The sequence below is a fragment of the Sinohyriopsis cumingii genome, chromosome 6 (assembly GCF_028554795.1).
Source record: "Sinohyriopsis cumingii isolate HCF-2022 chromosome 6, ASM2855479v2, whole genome shotgun sequence".
NCBI lineage: Eukaryota > Metazoa > Mollusca > Bivalvia > Unionida > Unionidae > Sinohyriopsis > Sinohyriopsis cumingii.
In genome coordinates, this window is record NC_142966.1 from 88933070 (window position 1) to 88953414 (window position 20345).

The 20345-nt window shown below is 33.6% G+C and overlaps 1 protein-coding gene across 1 annotated transcript in view; it reads left to right on the forward strand.

The window, feature by feature from the left end:
- Positions 1 to 20345, forward strand: part of LOC149797403 (glutamate receptor 3-like) — a 94548-nt gene that overhangs the window by 15583 nt on the left and 58620 nt on the right. Inside the window, exon 4 of the mRNA XM_089962180.1 lies at positions 16119 to 16315. Within this exon, the coding sequence (XP_089818306.1) occupies positions 16119 to 16315 (197 nt within the window). The remainder of the gene's footprint in view (positions 1 to 16118; positions 16316 to 20345) is intronic.

The window sequence follows — 20345 nt, forward strand, 5'->3', positions numbered from 1 at the left end:
TGGATTATTCAATTACAAACAAATTGATAGCATGCCAATACCAGCGAAAGAACTTTGCTTTATTCGAATGATAAGGTGAAAATATGTTGCCAATTATATCCATATTTTTCAAAAAAGCTACCGGCAACTTTGAATGGCCCCGAGCTCACACAAGAATAGTAAAAAAATCAGATTAGGTTAATAATAATTATGAGAGTCTCTACCTAAATATCAATAGTGTACAACCGAAATACTTCCGAAATAAATGCAATCAAACTTTACCAATTATGGATCACTGAGAACGTAAATATGCATAAAATTGTTGATTAACTCTAGTTTTAAAGTTAGGACACTGGGTCAGTATATACAACCTTTGACTTGGGAACGGTGCAGGGTAAGTGAGTTATAAAGTGAAGTGATCTGATTAAATCAGAAATGACTAAAATACATTTATAACTGGATCTATGAATAAACATATGATTGGGTCGGACAGTACTTGCTTTTTAGACAAAATAATGATTGATGCCATCTGAAGCTGATATTACGTCATATATCATGCGAAATGCATCATGCTATTCCTGGAAGTCATGGGTGGTGCAATCAAAACTGAGTTTACATCACTCTGCTAAACAAATTGCCCAATATCAGCTCTAGACATCATACAGCTCTCGTATTTGTCAGTGTTTGATTCTGCAAAAGTACACATTGCTGTTTAGCCAAAGTGAGCAAAGATGCATTGTACTTGTGTGAACAATGCAGATAATTTCTGCTATGTTTGTGGTGAAGTGACATTTGCATCACAAAAGCGCAGTATAACCATTTTGCCTATCAACTTTATTTTGGCTGCAAAGTATAAAATGGTGGTAGCTCGTTGGTTGACTTAAATTTATTAAAAAGATTTCCAGATCGTAAATGGGAAATGTATGTATGTGCGTATGTGTGTGTATATATGTTTGTGTTTGATATGGATATTTAACGTTGCTTTAATACATTTTCAGTCGTATTGCTAAGATGGCTGCAGTGTGGCAGTTTACAGAGATGTCTCGCACTGGGCCATCATGCCGCAGATACATTATATTATGCCCCACCCGGCCGCATTATCCTGACACCAGGCCTCCAAGTCCTAACACTAACCTCTTAACGCTGGTTCTTAGCGAGGCAGCTGTTAGTACCAATTGTATGTCTTTGGTATGACTCGGTCGGGATTCGAACCCGCGACCTCCCGCATCCAAGGCGGACGCTCTAATCACTTAACCATTGGAGCGGTCCATGAATGGGAAAAAGAAGAAAAAAATCTGAAGTCTGGTAGACAGTTTTTGGAAAATGATCGGTAGACGATAATGAGATAATGTCCTTTGTGCTGGCTTAAAATTGTTAGGTACTTGATTAATTGTAATTGAATTTCTTCTGCTTTCTTCATTCTGCAAGAGACTTCCAAACCAGTTTCGACATAAACAATAAATTTGCCGATCTGTACCAGTTCATGCAGTTTCCCTTTAGTTTTTCTAATCTTTTCCAATCATCATCAGAGAAATTATTCCAGACTTCAGAATTATATTCTAAATGGATCATGTTTTTCTGTGAAAAGGGTGTATATGAACATTCCATTTAGCATCAGAAGATAACGTGCCTATGACATTTAACAAGAAGCAAATTACTATTAGAGAAAGAGAATATCAACTAAAGTAGAACACCCGGGACATAATTTGATCTTCCACTGGGACCCGGCTCACAAGAGGATTTGTCTAAATCACAAAGTATTTGGCATAAATGTATTTCAAAAGCTTTGATTTTCATTGTCTCACTTAACATGGTCAGATGCAACTTTCAAGCCCCAATGTCATTGTCATGTTAAGCAGGAATAGAAAACATAATTAAAAGTATATCTCACCAATTTTTCTGTGTTTAAATCAAATTTTTCAATTATTTTATTGGGCAGGCTCTTAAAATTAACTAGAACGATTTAATGGCACTAGTCATATATAAAAAGCATACATTCTACAAAGCTTAATTTTCAACCTATTTTTAAATTCACCTAAAGATTAATGACAATAGTTCAACAGCTTCGTTGGCAACTTGGCAGCTAAAATGTTATGCAAGTATTATTCCATGAGCGAATGGCAAATGTTTGTTGTTTTCAAAACCCTTTGTGAAGAAGTACACTTACGTATGTTGCTGAGGAATCTTCATCTCTTCCTTTCCTTAACGTTGTTACATTTCCCAATCTTTTAGAGGCTATGATCTAATGAAACAACATATTTTCAGGCAACAATTATGTGAACTATTCGAAATTCAATCTGGTAAAATCAATATTGTTGTGGTGCGTAATTACATGAGATTAATAACTTGGCAGAACAATGTTGCCTGGTGGCACAATGCAATCCATCTTGGAGCAGCTAATTTTTGTACTAGGATTCAACGAGCCAAGCTAATACAGATTTGTTATAAATTTCAGTGAGATCGTGAACAGCAGCTAAGTTTTCCATTGTTATGACCGTGTTAGTCGGCGCTCAGGTATAACATCAATGAAATTGAGGACCCGGGTTTTATATTCAATCCAATGTGAATATCGTATATGTTTTCGCCCAAACATTTATCAATAACTAGAATTTCAAGAAAAGAATAGGTCTGAATTGACTTCAGGTTATGTGTGATGTCTCCCAGTAAATTATGAACGGATGCGCTTTGACTGATTGTCCAGACAAGTCTGTTCTGATCTATATTTTGTCATCAGAACTTCAGTTTTCTTTCGGTTGTTTGGCTTTCGGTTGTAAATAATATATGTTATGGAATTAAAGGATCTTTAAATGAAATTACACTCTGGATAATAATGTGATTTGTTCACAACTACGGTCACCCAAACGGTCGAATAATGATCAGAAAAAGCGTCATATTCATGGTCATATTCATCAAATAAACCCATGGATGAGCTGAGAGTGAAAATATATACAACTAAGTCAGGCTATATTTAGTAAATTGCACTTTGCAATTGGTATATGTATCTTAAATGATTAGCAGCAGTTATAATTGTATGTACTGAGTTGAGTTATATTATTAACTATTTAAATCCGAAAGTTATATATAAACAATATCTTTTAACTATTCCAACATTTTGTTTTTTTATATCTGGACCACATCGCTTATCATCACCGTTTCAATTTAAATACCTTGAAAAAGAACAAATCAAGGTCACATTTTAAATACCTTTAACCTTTTGGAGTGGAAAGAGCAATACTACAATACAATATGAATCCGGACTTGAATAAGTAATTGATTTGATAATTTGATTGCATTGCGTGAGACCTTTTTATAAATTACTTGAAGGAACATATTAAATTAAAACATATAACCCACTCCAGAAAATATCTTTAGCGGCTAATATAAATAAGCATTATTACTAACTTCAGCTTCTTTGCGAAAGATTTTCATGTCAGACATATATAATGCTAAAGTTTTTCGCAGGCAATGTAATTGATTAATTTCCTTGCTTAAAGCGATTTAGATAATGTTAAAAGAAGATTCGCCGTTGCATTTTTTGTCTCATCTAGACTTGTTATATCATCCTTAGTAAGTCCAGTCTAGACGTGTTATATTGTATACAAACTTGTATGTTCAGTCTAGCTGCAACAACATGGACCCTGATCTAAAGTCGCATAATGCGCTGCCGGATCATCATCTATGTTGTTTATTCCGGCGATTGTTTGACAGTGTAGTTTGCAGTTGAACTTATAAGCGAATTCGCCTTTATCATTTGATGTGTCATCTGCGATAAAATAAAACCTGAAAGAAATTGTCGAATTCCAAAGTTTGGCGAACATGTATTTTGTGATATGAAATTTAACTTATCACTTGCGTACTGTAACCTCAGGATACGTTGTATTTATTTTTCCCTTCAAAATTCCATGCCGCAAAAATTTACATCATTTGTATCCATATTGATGAACTTTAAATCAATTACAAGTTAAATAGAATTTGCTAAGAAACAACAGGTTTAAAATAGGTTAAACATATTTAAGAGGAATTACTAAGGTGATGGTCGTTATTTGTTGAAGATTATATATAATAGAATTTTTAACAGGAATTTCTATTCGGATCGGGCGAAAAATTCGACAAAAAAAAATCCCAACACAATACATGTCATTTGTTGTCCTCTGAATTGTTTTAATAAAATACAAATTGCATCCTAAGTTTTGTCTGCCGCTAAAGTTTTTTTTTTTTTGTGCTGAGAAAGATACAATTTATGCCCAGCCCTGAATTTTGAGATGATATATATCTATATATGCCGACTGATATTATTACAGCTTGTCTTGAAACATTTAGTTACCAATGTCATTCGTTAAATATACATTTGTATGAAACTCTCATAATTAAAAAGTAAATTATTTAAAACAATTATCTATACAGTTACTAAAATGGATCTAAAAATCATGTGTAAGGTCTAACATAGGGAAAAGAAATGAATACTAAAAGTGCGTATTGAAGAGCTGTTTTCATGTTTATCTTTTGTGGTTTAAATATTACATACTATTCTAGACTGAAAATGAATGAAGAAGGAAAATAATTATTTCTTCTTGTCACGATCTACCTCATGGAATTTCACATTCGTTCATAAAATTATCTCCGTTGTATAGCTATTTCACTTTTAAGCATACGTTTAAAATAATTGAAATCTTGAATAATGTCTGATGAAAGGGTGGAAAATTTCATTGCATGATCACTCTTCAATAAACAATGAAATTCTAATTTTTCTAAATAAACGAGTCGCTACATTTTTGTTGTCCTATAACTGCTGAAATTCTGGTATGACATGTTGTCACAAGGGACATTAGTGACTAATTACATTTGCGATTTAATATTGATCGAAGACTGGACCTTAAATTGTTGTATCGCCATTACACGTATCAAATATAAATGCAGTACATGCCGGTTGATGGGGCCATATATGCTATTTCAAGCTCACTGGGCTCCAGGCAATATTTTCTTACAAGAGAACATTGGATTCACCAGCTATATCTTACAAGGGAACATTCTGTTCCCCTGCTTTACTCTCCTACAAGGATATTTTGGATTCCTCTACGATGATTTACTAGAGTTTCATGTAAACTGACTGACATTGCTTTCAGATCTATATAGCTTTGAATTAAAATGAATTTGCCTTGAAGGTTTGAGAGTTAAGCATACGATACAAATAGTTTCAGAATTTAAGACCTCATTTATTGTTCTGATTCTATGGAAGAAGACAACAAGGATAACCACTGCATCACCTCTTAAGTTGAAACGGTAAACATTAGTACCCATTCGCACTTTCGTTTAATCGTCCTTTCGTGTTAAGTGTTTGTTTAAAAAGTCTTTCCAACGCCTTGTGAGAGGGGAAGTGGAAATTGACTTTAAGAACAATTGAATCTATTGTTTACATCTGTAGATTAATACAGACTACCGCTTGCCGTGCCAAGGTGTCATGATTCATACATGGTATTTATCGATTTAATTTATCGAAGTTGTAGAAATATCTGTCAATGTCAGAGAAAGAACAAACATAGCGTATTGTGTTGCATATAATCGACATAACACACGTATGTTCAGTTAAAAACGTCTGTCACAGATTGCTCAACTTCACAGTGGATTTGGATAAATTTGGATAAGTGGTGCGGTGACATTATCAAAACACTTTCAGAATATAATACCTAACTTGCACTCTGCGCCAACGCCGCCAAGTAAGTCCCTATTATCCGGCAATTTACTAACCAATTTTGGATATTATCCCTCCGCCAGCAAGCTACGAGAGGAGTAGGGCAATAAATATCTTACGAATCTAATAACTTAGTTCCTAGTATTATGTATATTACACTGTTTGTTAGTTTTTTTTATTATATTCATTTCGTTTTACATGCTATTGTAATGTAACATTGAATGATAGACTTGAGCTTGTTCAAAACTGGGTTAATTTTTTCTTGAACTGAATTGAATGTTACTTATTATAAAGGTGGTCATCTAAAAACTGTATCTAATGAGAGGTGATTAAGCTTACACTCTACCTGGCACCATGTAAAACACATGTTGCTGACTTTACAAAACGTGTTGATTACAGTAGAATCCGTTCACAGTAAAGCCTTCAATTCACTAGCTTCACTGTTGATATAATTGGCAGGGGCTATCTGAGTGGGATGCTAACATTCCAGGCAAGCTGCTTATCAGAGAGACAGAGACAGAGAGAGAGAGATGATATTCTTTTATTTCTCCATTTTCTGAAGATTTTAAGACAAAGTATAGAAATGCAGTGAAATATATAGAATCTATAAAAATAGTGGATTCGTTACTTATGAAGTCTTCTGAATTATTTCCAATAGCAAATGAATAAATAAATTAATGTCATTACTAAACTATATATATACATATATATATAGATATATATATATAGATATATATATATTATAGAACATTTGAAAATGTATCCTCACAATAGAAATAGTTAGTTTCCTAATCGCTTTGCAATCCAGTACAAGTATTTCTTTCCTTATATTCTGTGTGAGTTCTCTGTTGAATCGAATATGTAATATCCTTTATCTTAATGAAATACTTGGTAGATAGTCTGATCACATTTATCCATGCCTCAAGTTCTAAACGTTCTGATATGTCATTTAAACCACCAAGTAGTATACTCAGTATAACATCATCGATCTGATCACAGAAATCACGGTAAATCACTGGAGGCATATACGAAAATAGACTTTCCATCAAGTGGTTTCTGTCGTCTAAGGTTAAGGCACAATTCATCGAAATGTGCAAAATACGGTCATGACTCATTTTGCCACATAGAGGACACGGTCCAGACATTGCTTGCGTTCCTCCAATACGAATTAATGTCCCATATTCCATTTCTCTGCTTGAGTCAGTGTAAGCTGTTTTCCATAAATGATGCATTTTTAGTCCTGGATTAATTTTTAAAAATCTACCGAATCCCTTTGATGGATTTCTGATACTCCTTTCATGTTTTCTCTCTTGAGATACCTGTATTCTTGTTCCAATTAAGTTTTTCCATGTTATTTTGTCTGGAAATTTTCCAGTGAAAATAAAGTCGTTGAGATAGTCTTCTAAATCATACCTTTTGAGTACAGTATTTATATCATATATAAACGAATTGTAGCTATGTTGGGGGTTAAAAATCAAGTTTCCAACAGCGAAGAGGAAAACGTTTTTAGCAGTTAAGTTTGCTGATGTTCTTCACATACGACCAAGGAATACGAGTTTTCGCTTATCTAAGCGATCTTCCATTGATTTCATCTCCAAGCATGATGTCGTAGATTCAATAGGCGATCTTTGAAGAAAACCTTGTACTCTCCGAGCGAAATATCGTTGTATTTTTCTCCATTGATTCAGTGCTTTGATATGACATATTAAACCAGAGTTCTAGGCCGTACAAAGCAGACGGCAATATATATATATATATATATATATATATATATATATATATATATATATATATATATATATATATATATATATAGAGAGAGAGAGAGAGAGAGAGAGAGAGAGAGAGAGAGAACAATGACTCAATAAACGAAAAAATATTAGTGGACTAGAGAAAATTCAGACCGAAAACAAATGCTGTCCTGAAAACTTCAGGCAGATTCTCGCTCTTACAAAGGAACACAAGTGCTTAACACATTAACATATAGTAGTAGTACATAACGAGAACAATTACATTTTATTTATGATTTTAATCCTGAATTTTACCAAACTTTGATTTGGTTTGAATATCTTTCACAATATCCCATTCGGCTGCCATGTTGGCATATTTGACATTTGGCACTTGTTAAATATGTTATTAACGGTTATTTAATATACTTATACTTGTAATAATAGAAATGAGTTTGTAACAGATGCATCTATTTAGTTTTAAAAAAATTGCAACATGGTTTTAATATCATAAAATTCATAACAAACATACTCGGGAATTTCCGTACATTCCGACTGACGGAAACTACCGAAGATCAGTGAAAAGTACCTTAGTACATACCGCATTAATCCGGTATGCCGGTAATACTGTCCACCTCTGATAATAAATGATATGACCATGTATGTTCCACACTTCAATACTTGAATTTGATATTCCCTAAAATGAAGCACCACTTCACCACAACGTTCTCCATCTCGACCGAGAATATACAACAACGATGCCGGTATCACCACTGGATTGGAAAAATTTCTTCATATCTTCCCTATTAATGAACTGTATCTGCTGGCCGGCTTGGCGTTGGTAAATTAATTCAACAAATCTAGAAAATATTACCCAGTAAGTATATATTTCCAGATGTGTTCCGTTTCTTATGTATTGAAACACTACATTTCATTCGCTTCATTCAAGAATACCGATATGTATCACACTACTATCCTAACATCTGAGAATTCTTGCATCCTACCAGCAATGCTGTGCCTTTCTACTATGAACAGATTCTGATGGACAAAAATATCGAAAAAGAAGTTCAGATAATATAAACAGATATATATGAGAAGACCATATAGACCATATATGAGAAACACTGTGACATACCTACTACCCGAGTTCTGCTCACGGTCTTGCCGAGATGAGAAAATTGTCGCTGTTTCAGACATGTTCAGTTTCAGGCCAGACAATGCACTCCATCCTCAGGAGAATAAAGCTATTAAAAAAATAACACACACACACACACACACACACACTACATTTTATTAAAATTCATTGACGAGAGTATAACATAAATTACTGCATAAACATCCATTCGCGCAGTTTGCCGCCTTAGATTGCCGTTTTGAGTTGTAACATTGCGAAGCTGTATTCTTTAATGAGGACGGTCCTACTTATTTCATAGCTATACCGCCTTTAAACGCGATTTTCAGTCTTTACCGATCGAACGTAATCTTAATTTCAACATTTTCGACTTGCAAATCGAACACGATTAATCGAAGCAAAGTAAAATCTTTTAAAATTCAGGCAGTAGTGATCCTTTAATGTTGTTGGACATCAACAACAAATTGACACTAAAAACGCTATAGTGATCTTTCTTGTGTGAGTTCTGTAGGCTTGATCTGTTTCCATGCATTTTCAGGTAATTACGTGGGGAAATGCAAGTTTCACAATGCATATTGAAAATGTCATATGCTGAGCTGATTATCTGTCGTTTTCAAGAGACTTTGCACTTGTAATTCTTTTCTCAGTCTTGACTTATTACAGCAGTGGTTAAAGACACCTACATAAATGGACTGTTAAATATTTTTCTTACAACGTCAGAAATCGGTTAATCCACAGTCTTATGTTTTCTTACTCTTCACACACACACACACACACACACACACACACACACACACACATGGTGAAAGAACAATAAACACATTCCGATTGCCTACTGCTTGAATTTTATATTGATAGCACAATTTGAAAACTCCAGAAAAATGCTCTCAGAGACCTGATGAATTGTCTTGTTTCCCCAAAACAAAACAAAAAAAAAAAATGAAATGCTCTCTGGGAAGTAATTCTTATTTTATGCATTATAGATATTTGGTTTCTGATTGCTCAGCGGTTAGCTCATATGTTATGGAAAAAGAGATGGAAAGGTGAAACGTGACTTGTTAGATTTATATCTAAAAGTTTTGCAATAACTTTGCTTAACTTAGAAAGTTTGAAAAAATCAGTAGTCGGACTCTAGACCAGAAGGATGTGTTGTAATACTGCAATTTGGTCACAGTAAACCCTTAGAAAATGTACGTTCTCTAATCGATACGTACATAACCTTCAACTGTTGCTGTGCCAAAAAACACCCAAAACGAACAAACGTGATTTCTGACAGGTGATCAGTATGATATATTTTATTATATTTCAATTGCATTGTTAGTTGGTTTAATTTTTTTATTTCATTACATGCTATTGTAATGTAACATTGTATGTGGGACTTGACCTTGTCCAAAACTGAGTTGATTTCAGCTTGACCCGAATTGACCTTTTCTGTAAACAGTACATGGCTAAATTATTATCTGTGTTTATGGGTTCAAAATCAGAATTATTATTAATAGAAGTAAATACTTCTATTTGAGTCAAGATCAAGGTTTTGGAATTTCCTTAGTGTGTTTTACATAATCCAGGTTATCATTCAAGAAGGTTATTTTCCATTAAGTAATAGATTTTTATTTTAGAAAACGCTAATTGTGACCTGAAGCCATGTAGAAAACTTTATTATCTTGTAAATGAGAGGACTTTTTTCAGCCATGCTTTAAGATCTACCAGATTGAATCTGTTTTATATGTGTCCAGTTGAGCTGAAAATTTTTATTTATTCAAACTTTTGAATTCACGTGAGTATTTTCTCTGGAAAAACAAAAGTACTCTGATATAATTCATGGTCAGAAACATTTAATGGAATTTATAGTTAATTTAAACCTGGAATTATATTGCTGTGATTCAATAAAGACTGCTGACACACAACACTATGTAAGCTACCACAGACATATCATCGGATTCAGTTTTTGGATTTATTCTGGACTTCTACTGAATTTAATTCAGGACTTTATATTATGTGGACTTGTGTCTGTAATTCTTGGATAATTTTGAGATTTGATTCGCAATGCCGGTAAGTTGTATTTTTCTCATTTTCACGTTGTATTCTAGGAAATAAATCATTTGCTGAATTTTACAAACCTTTCACTTTTTCTGTTACTTATTTTAAGACCATAGACTCGTAACACAAGCACTCATTCAATTTGGATTCGTAGCTGCAGGATACAACACTGGCAATACACGTACCACATAAAGCATTTGTCTTTGTCCAGACTGTTTCTAATTCAAATGCAATGGTTCTATCACAGTGAAATTTATCTCAATATTCGCATGAGGATTTCTATCGAGGGTAATGAAGTCGTCAAGTAGAGTGTTAGGTTGCTTCAATTAGTCACCAGCGACATAACTGGGCAAAGATTTTTATTTAAGTAATGACGACTATGATCCAAACGAAAACGCCGTTGTCTGTCATTATGACGACATTGATCCAAACAAAAACACCGTTGTCCGTCATTATGACGACTATTATCCAAACGAAAATGCCGTTGTCCGTGATGAGTGGAAAACGCACGCATACAATCATAACTGCGACATCACAATCCATAGGAAGAAAGCCCTTGATTGCGATTGCTTCATTCCAATACTCCTGTTTGGTACCTTTACACTAGGGTTGCAGAACTACATACTTACTAGTCAGATTTTTGTTTTATCAAGTGCTTCCACATCGTACATTTTAGCTTGCATTTTAATCTTTTCAACGAGATTGCCTTCGTTGAATGTACAATATTTTCGAAGTGTATTTTGTTCAATCGAGTTGTCAGACGTGTTACTGTAAAATTTGTTGCCGTGGTAAATCCAAGTTTTTTTAAAAAATTTATTTGACAAAGATGCAACCCTCACTATTCGTTTGCATCGTTGTACCAACACATGCTTAGCTTTTACTATATAGCACCTACATACTTGAAGCATGTAACCTAGGGAGGAATTCAAGGAGGCAATCTACCGTCTCCTTGACGAATCTTGATAAGTTTGCGTGACTCGTTAGTCTCTTAACCCAAACATATATGCTGATATTGGTAAAGTTTTGAAAGATATAAATCGGGAACTTAAATATCTGAATGTTTAGTACTTTTATGAAAACAGTTTGAATGTGCAGACTCATGGCGATTAAAAAACAATCAGGAGCTTCGGGAAGAGAATAAGATTTTTTCCCCAATAAAATTGTAAGTCTAAGAATAGATTTGACAGTTTAGAAATACTGTCACATAAAAATAGTTTATTGTTTCATGAATCTAATGGTGCCCGGAAAGAAAGGTATGATGACTTTTGAATACACAATTGGCGATTTCCTTAAGGACTATTGATAATACAAATTGGTCTAAAAGGTGGGTGGGTGTGGTATAGTAAAATATCATGTATAGTACGTAATGAGTTTACAGTTATATATTATTAACTTAAATAACTTAAAAAGAACTGTCATAAAAATGCTCACGAGCAAATTGTTTCACGGAAAATGTATTTACATCAGCAATTAGAGGCAATTTAATAGTTTATTTTACTTGCAATAGATCACGGCATTAGATTAGTATTGAGTTATTGCATTGTAATTATCTTGTAGCATGAGGACTAATATATATGCACACACTCACGTTCTTTTCTACGTAAGGGTCAGCTTCTATCAAGTTTGACAACCTTATGATGTGGCAAAAAGTATATATGTATGACTGGAGCAAAGAGCAGGTGAAACCTGCTCATAAACACCACGCTCTAAGACATAATAAAACATCACGTTCTTATGCGTAAACAACTCATTTGAGAAGTATGTGATATGATGACGCAAGAGATGACGCTTAAGACATATTAGAGAAACGTCAGAAGGGAATATCAGCAAAGGAATTCCACCAAATACGAGTAAGTCAGTCCGACTTTCCTGATTAGTCATCACACGTTCTGTTGTGGACTGTAGAGGACTTACAAGAGTATGAACACGAACACTCTTTCTTGATATTAACGGTTTAAATGAAACGTGTGGAAAATCATCAGAGGAATTTCATTAGGTATGTTATAGTTGGGTCCGTAAAAAAGTGGGCAAAGGTAGGAATTTGGGGAGTAACTGTTTTGTGCAAGACTCTGTCGTAAAGAAGGTTTTTATGGAAAGAATATTTGATATATTTTGATATTGTGTATCAACTGTTGTATGCTGATATAATCATGGATTTTACGTAAATTTCCCCTTAGTATTATCCAACAACATTAATGAAGATGAATTGAATTATTGGCGAGAAGTTATTGAAATCAAATGTCAATATCAAAATTCTCATGAGGATATTTCTTTGATAGAATTACGAATTTTGAGAATTTTATCCCTGATGTACAGCTGATTTCACTTATCCGTGTAATGTTATTCATGATGCAGGTAATTTCTCAATGCAGGGACGTAAACGATTTACAGTGTATAATAATTTTAGTTTGTCCCTAATAGTCTCATCCAGAAATAGTAATGATCACGTTATAAATGGAAGGCTCGTCAAGGATACAAATGGCCATTTCACTCGCGTAACTAATGATAATTACAGTATTAGTTGATCATATGACATGTAGCTCTGACACAGTTATATTACCTGCAATGGAGTTGTCTCGCGATGAATCCACATATTTTTGTATATATTATTTACTTAGACTAAGTCAGTATGTGAGAAATACAGGTAGCATACCACAAACTAAAAACAACCACAGTGACCATCAAATTCATTTGCATGAAGAGAAAATACAGATAATTGTACCCCTACTAAATGGGAATATTTCTGTATTACTGAAGACAATATACAGTCATTTGTAAGAATTTTATCACGTGGTACAGCTCAATGAAGACACAGTGAATGACCTTTTCAAATATCTTGAAACTATTTATGATTTCTCCCTCAGAAAATTAACTAGAATATAAGTCTGGTTTTCCGGACTAAGTCAAGATTGGCAAAACCATATTAACAATTAATATAAATGTGTGTGTCATAGTCTACATAAAACTGAATAAAAAAAGGAAATTCATATCACTTCGATTATCATATTTATTCAGGAAGTTATTCGCTAAATTGAATGGTCAGCTCACATGATGAAAATAGAGACAGGTAGGCATTGAGAGTACTGTGACTCACGCTGGAAGATTACTGTTTATCTGGTAGAAGGTGAATTCCATTCGTTTTGTCCAGCTTAAGACAATTCCAGAAAGAAATACTTCATTGAAGTTTATTATCTGTCGAGTAATCTTTTTGATGGGATTATGAGTCAAAATAATGCATTAATTATAAGAAATCTGACCTTTCATCTTTGACAATCTTTGATAACAAATGGTGCATGATTCACTAAATAGTAATCTGCAATTTTATCGCACCATGGTAGATTTTATTTTTTAATGTTGAAACAAGAGCTCATATTCATATAATACTGTTGTGGCTCTCTCATTTCCTGTGGATTTAGATGCGAATATTTCTGTTACAAATGATTAAAATATGTTTGAATTGCATGATTCGGTTATACCAAAGTCATTCAGTCAGATTGCATTCCATCGTTCTCACTGTGTGGGTTAGGTACAATTAAATCGACTAAATAATTAGGAGGGATATCTTTATAAAAATACTGTTTAAGTATATGTATGCGACAAAGTTGTTTATGTTTCTTTCTGCTAGTACTGTTAATGACATAACAAATATTTATGTTTTTTTCATATGTATAAGAATCATACAACTCACCCAATTTTTTGCATGTATCGACAAGAGAGTCATAACTCTTATCATCATGCTGAAAATTCCTGTCCTTCATATTTCTGAATTGTTTGAGCAGAGTTAAAGATGAGTTCTTGCTACTTCACAAGTCTTCGATAACTTACATTTGAAATCAGAGATATTGTCTACAAGAATAATCTTGGTACCTTCATTTGGAAGAAGTTTCTGTTTTAATAACTTCAGTGATCCAGGGACAGTAAATAAAAAAAAAAACTAGTTCAAAGGCCTAAACCCTAATGATTCTTGTAATGATTCCCTAACATAAAACAACAGCAAAAGTACACCCTCATTATGCAATCATTTCACAGTCTACCAAGGTTCATCGTAATGCAGGAATATCTTGAGGATATCTTCTTAATAGGTATCTTCTGATTGGGTGAAAAGATATACAGTCTAACATAACTTTTAAATTTTGGTCAATAAAACGGATTCAAGATCTTCTGATCTTGTCTTGATTCAAGTCTTTTTTACTCCTAAAAGAAGAGCCGAAGAAGTTTCAAGGGCTATACTAACAATTTTCCCAATAGAAACAAAGGCGCACTCTACACCCAGACATAGAACACATTCACTCAAATAACATTCTTCAGGCAAAGTTAACTGATAACAAAAGACTCTATGAAACTTGTGGGATTGTCTTGGAACAATCTCCAGAAAATGAGCTAGACCATTTGACATGGATGGTTTATAATTCTGCATTATAAAATCAGATTGTTTAACTTAAATTATTTATTACTTGTTCGTCCCTTTGACCTGTTTAAAATAAGAGTATTTGGAAAAGCTCTGTCTTGACTCTTTTGCTTAGTTCCAACCTGTGGCGATCTGTTATGTCCCCTCCCCTTTCTTTTAACACTAAAGGCACGTACGAGGATGTAAGGATTTCTGATGATTCTTATCAGACGTTTGATTTCTTAAAGTTCTGCTTGATCAAGATTTGGAAGTATTCATTCGATACCGGGGTGATTTTGTTTTAACCAAAGCACTACAGAGAGGAATACTCGTTGACAAATGAAACTTTGAGTCAAAGAATGCTCATCAGTGTTCAGCATCCCATAGATTTATTTCTTCCGCTCATCAAGATAGGTAGTGACATCACTACGGGTGCAAATCGTAAAATCTTCAACAAATAGAGCTGTCGGAAGTTATCGGTATCTTCATCAACCTTCTTGGATAAGTACCTACTATCAAATAGTTGCTCTTTTGTTCGTTTGTTAAAATGAATCGTTCAAAATCTCAGGTTTATTTTGTAGAGTAACAGCAATATATTACCTCTACATTATCATATATTGTCCTTTATTATTTAGTGTATGGCAAACCAGAATCATAGCAAAGAGTTACAAATTTTGTATCTGATGTTTTGTATATTTAAAATGTATTGTGAGCTTGGTCTTTGTCCATAAGTAAGCGTACGTTATTTAGGGAAAAATTGACTAAGTCATTTGTTTTAAAGGTATTTACTTGAAGTTTTGTTGAAGACGTAATCTTGATTATGACCTTAGAATGTTCTGGAAGCGAACTGGTTTACTGTTTGTTGTAGTTTTCCATTAAGATCACTGAGGGTTTTTTCTTCAGAAACTACTGTTGCAATTCAATTATTCATCAGAATGAAAGCGTTGATTGACTTCGGACTTTAACACAATTTCGTGATTTCTGAGCACTCCTGAATTATATAGCTGTGATAGATCAAGGCTATTGATCATACAGCTTACGGAAAACGTAAATATTTCATATTTAGTTGTCACTGAAAAAAACTGGTTAAGTCAAGTCAGATTGCATTTTATATATAAGCTATAATTAGGCAAACATTAAGTGACGATTTTGTACGTTTTACAGCATTGTGGAGGCTCCAGAGGATATACAAAGCATTCAACGATTCCAGGCCACAGTTTCTCGCTGATGCCATAAGGATACCGGATGTCAACAATAGTCGTGAAGTACTCCGTAAACTCGACCGGAACTATAATTTTCCGACGAAGAAGATCATAGTGGATCTGTCATCAATTGATGCGTATGACGCATTTTTGAGCCAGGTGAACCCATAAATCTTTATACAATCAAAGCTGGAACAAATTATTCTCCCTCAACCTCTCAGTTTAAATTGTCACTAAAAAATTTCGAGATGAAGCGCGATTAAGGAGAACGGAAAATCGATTATCCTACAGAAATTCAATTTCATTTAGAATTTGTTACAACGTCTGTTAAATCAATGGAATAAATAATCGTATTAAATAACCTTGCAATTAAAAAGTATTAACTTATTTACACAATTCAATTTCAGATAGAAATCAGTATAATCTGCCTTTTATTTGCTTTTTTCTCTAATAATCATTGTGTTGGGGAGGGAAACCAGAGTATCATTTTGTTAAATGGAAACAGTTTTGCTTTTTGTTTATCACCTAAACATTTGAGGTGCAATATAAATAAACATGCTTATGTAATATCATCAATATTTTAACACTTCCTTGCAAACTCTCACTGAACTGTTATTGTTCAAAATGTATTTCACGTGAACTTACGAGAAACAAGCAGGGATACTGATGATACTTGCTCATTTTTTGTACGTAAAGATTTTTCATGGGACCATGATACACCAGTAATAGTTAGTGGGATGAACGGTGGCAATACATATAATTGTAAGTATTAAATTCGGCAACACCCGTTCCCAGCCTCTCCTCTAAACAGCAGTGGTAGGTATGCTATATACAGCTGCTAGCACCATATTTATAAGTCTTTGGTATGACTTAGGCAGGGTTTGAAACAGGACCTCCGGCGTCCGAAGCTACGCTCTAACCACTCAGGATAGGTTTATCAGAAATGATAAAATAGTTATAGTTTGTGAATAGATACCTAAAGCATCCTAAGTTTGATGTCATCGAGAGATAGTAGAAATTATATTTATCATTTGTAAAATTATGCAGGCAGCAATTAAACTCAGATATACCGTACTTGTAACGTCATTTGAAACAGTACATTTACGTACTACGTTGTTTCTGGTCATTTCAATAGCCTATCGTATCGATTTTATTAATTGTTTCTGGTCATTTCAATAGCCTATCGTATCGATTTTATTAATTGTTTCTGGTCATTTCAATAGCCTATCGTATCGATTTTATTAATTGTTTCTGGTCATTTCAATAGCCTATCGTATTGATTTTATTAATTGAACTTTGGACCCGTATATCACTCTTCTCTTATTTAACATACAGCCAGAAGATAGTTTCACAATGTACATACACCTGCATTTATTTAAATTTTGTTGTTTACTTAATTAAAAGTTAGTAAAGTTGATCGAGTTTTATAAATATTCTAAGCACTGAAAAACATCCGTTCAAATCGTTTCTATGTTACTTAGTGTACCGGTCCGTAATCTATCGTAACGTACGGTTTTCATACTTTTTCTGATACTGCAAAATACATTATAAGTACTGTAGTTTGTGACTTTTCATGGAGAGGATACGTGCGTGAGCAACAAACTGGGCTGTGTAAAACGAAAATAGATTCAGTGTTTCGGGATTATTTTTTTTGAAGGGTGTTGTAGTTTTTGTTGTTGTTTTTTAATAGTGGGTAGGCCAACGTTTTACTGCTTGTGGCACATAATCAGTTTGGTGGCAAGTTTCACTCCTTGTGTAAACAAAGTATTATCAAGTACGGTATATTTTCCAACGTGGGGGAGTAAGAGAAATATTTAGTTCAATGCGTGGCTTTTTGTCATTACATTTAAAGTATCATGGACATTTAAAATTTTCAAAACGCAGCATTGTAATGAATGAATTGTTTAATATTGTATCTTTCTTTTCTTAAAAATAAATCTTTGAGTAAAACTTTAATTTAAGACGCTTACAAGTTTGGTTTGTGTCCATTATTCATGGTGTTTACTCAGTTTCTACGTTTGGGATTGTTTGCATCTTCCGCTCGCGTAGGTCCAGCTTAGCACTGTGCAATTTATACACACTAGATACACTGCAATATAAGTAGCACATATTCTTATTTCGTTTTGTTTTCTTAAAGAATATTTTTATGTGTTTCTAGAACAATTTTTTAAATGCTATTCATTGCATTGAAAATTGAAGTTGTCAACAGCCTCTATTCAAGTGTTATCCCAATCCGAGAATAAACCAATGAATGTAGTTGGCCGCATCGCTATGATTAATTACTTCATGTTTTTGCTGGTGTCAAAAATAAACAGTTCTCAGGTTTTACTGTATCGTTTCGTATTGATTGGAGCAGAAGATTTAAATATTTCACTGGATTTGCGCTTGGGGATGAAAATTAATTACCAGCAAGGCAATATTTACTTTGCTGCTGAATATAAATCAAAACTGACTTGGCATACACATAAAACGGCGAGCATATTAAAAGTAATTTATTTCCTCGTCTTTAATCAATAAGAGTATATAAACGATCATCTTGGAGTCGGGGTCAGGGGAAATCAATAAAATAAAAGCATTATTATACCAAATAATTGGAAATTTGTGAGCTACATGCCAGAGAAATAGTTTATCGATAATGAAAGTAGACATATGTCTCTGTGGTCAACACGCTTTAACAGTTCTACCCTCAACGATTTCATGCTATACATACGTTTCTTATAGCCATGTTATAACAATAAGAGGGCTACTTCAATCCTTTATTTTTCCGACTCTTATTAATGAAAAAACCTTTATCGTCCTCGGCGTTTCATGTCCTTTGCTGTAAAAAGGATTAAAATCTTGATATTAACTCGCGTTTTTGTTTTCTTTGTATTTCGCTATTTGAAAAATATAATTAAATCTATACCTGTACTTTCTCATTGTGTGCAAGCTAGATGACAAATGTAACGAACAATACGTATTACCAATGCAATATTAGTATTAACATAAAAATAATATAGTTCTTTGAAAGGATAATTTTGTAACAGGTTTGCTTTTTTAGTGCTTTATGGAAGAATCCAAGTTATAGCATGCGGAGGCAATTAAAGTGCCACCACTGTAGCCAGTCGGGAACATTAGGTGGTGGGAATTGAACTCTCACTTTTCTGGTCACGAGTCAAATAACCTCTAAGTTAACGAGGATAAAGTTTTTGAGCTGTATTTATTCAAATAAATTATATATATATATATATATATATATATATATATATATATATATATATATATATATATTGCATAATCTGGAGAAACCAATATTCTCTACCCGCATAAAGTAATGACAGATTAGTGAGAGCCGAGTGAATATGTGATCAGGTATAAAACACTACTATTTTCCATCAAATCAAAAAGTATGTTTCATTTTAACGCAAATATAAACACCATTAAGAACATATACCCTTCCTAACACACGCATACACCTATCTGCTGAAAGTAGAAGTATTTTATGAAACAACTCAAAACGACTGCGAAGCGTGAGTTTGGAATATAAACTTTATGGTTGAAAAATTAGACCTTGACAAAATCGACCTCAGTCTCAACGATGCTTTAAGTAGTATAATGAAAAAAAAAACGTTATTAAAGACTTGATTAAGACAATCTACTGGTAGCAATTTAAAAGTATCATTATGAAAGAAGCCAATCAAAATGTCTAAATCTGTTTGACTGGAAGCTTTTTAACATATACTATTTTCACGTGTTTATTGATTGAATTTGGTAAGTACAAATAGTACCCATACGGATTTGCAAAACTTGGTTGTTGAAATAGGCTAAGCGTATTCGACTCTCAATCTTTGTCAAAAAGTAAATACGGTACAAAGACAGACTAGACAACCTAAAAACACAAAAGAAAGCTCCGAATTTACAACACGTTTAACATTCGTGCCTTATTGGTTTGATATCGGATAATAACCGTTTTATTTACTAAGCCGTTGAGTTGTGTAAATCTCTAGGTGATGAATCTATAAATGCCGGTGCCCTACACAAGTGGAATTTACCATTATGTTTTCAAACCTTTGCCACGGAAAACCCAGAAGTGAGTTAATTTCAGTTTCCAAGCAAGAGCAATTATAAACAGACAAAAAAATTCTGTATTAAATTAAGACTATCACAAACTCTGCATAAAGTTAAAGAAAGAGAGGAAAGGTAAACGTAC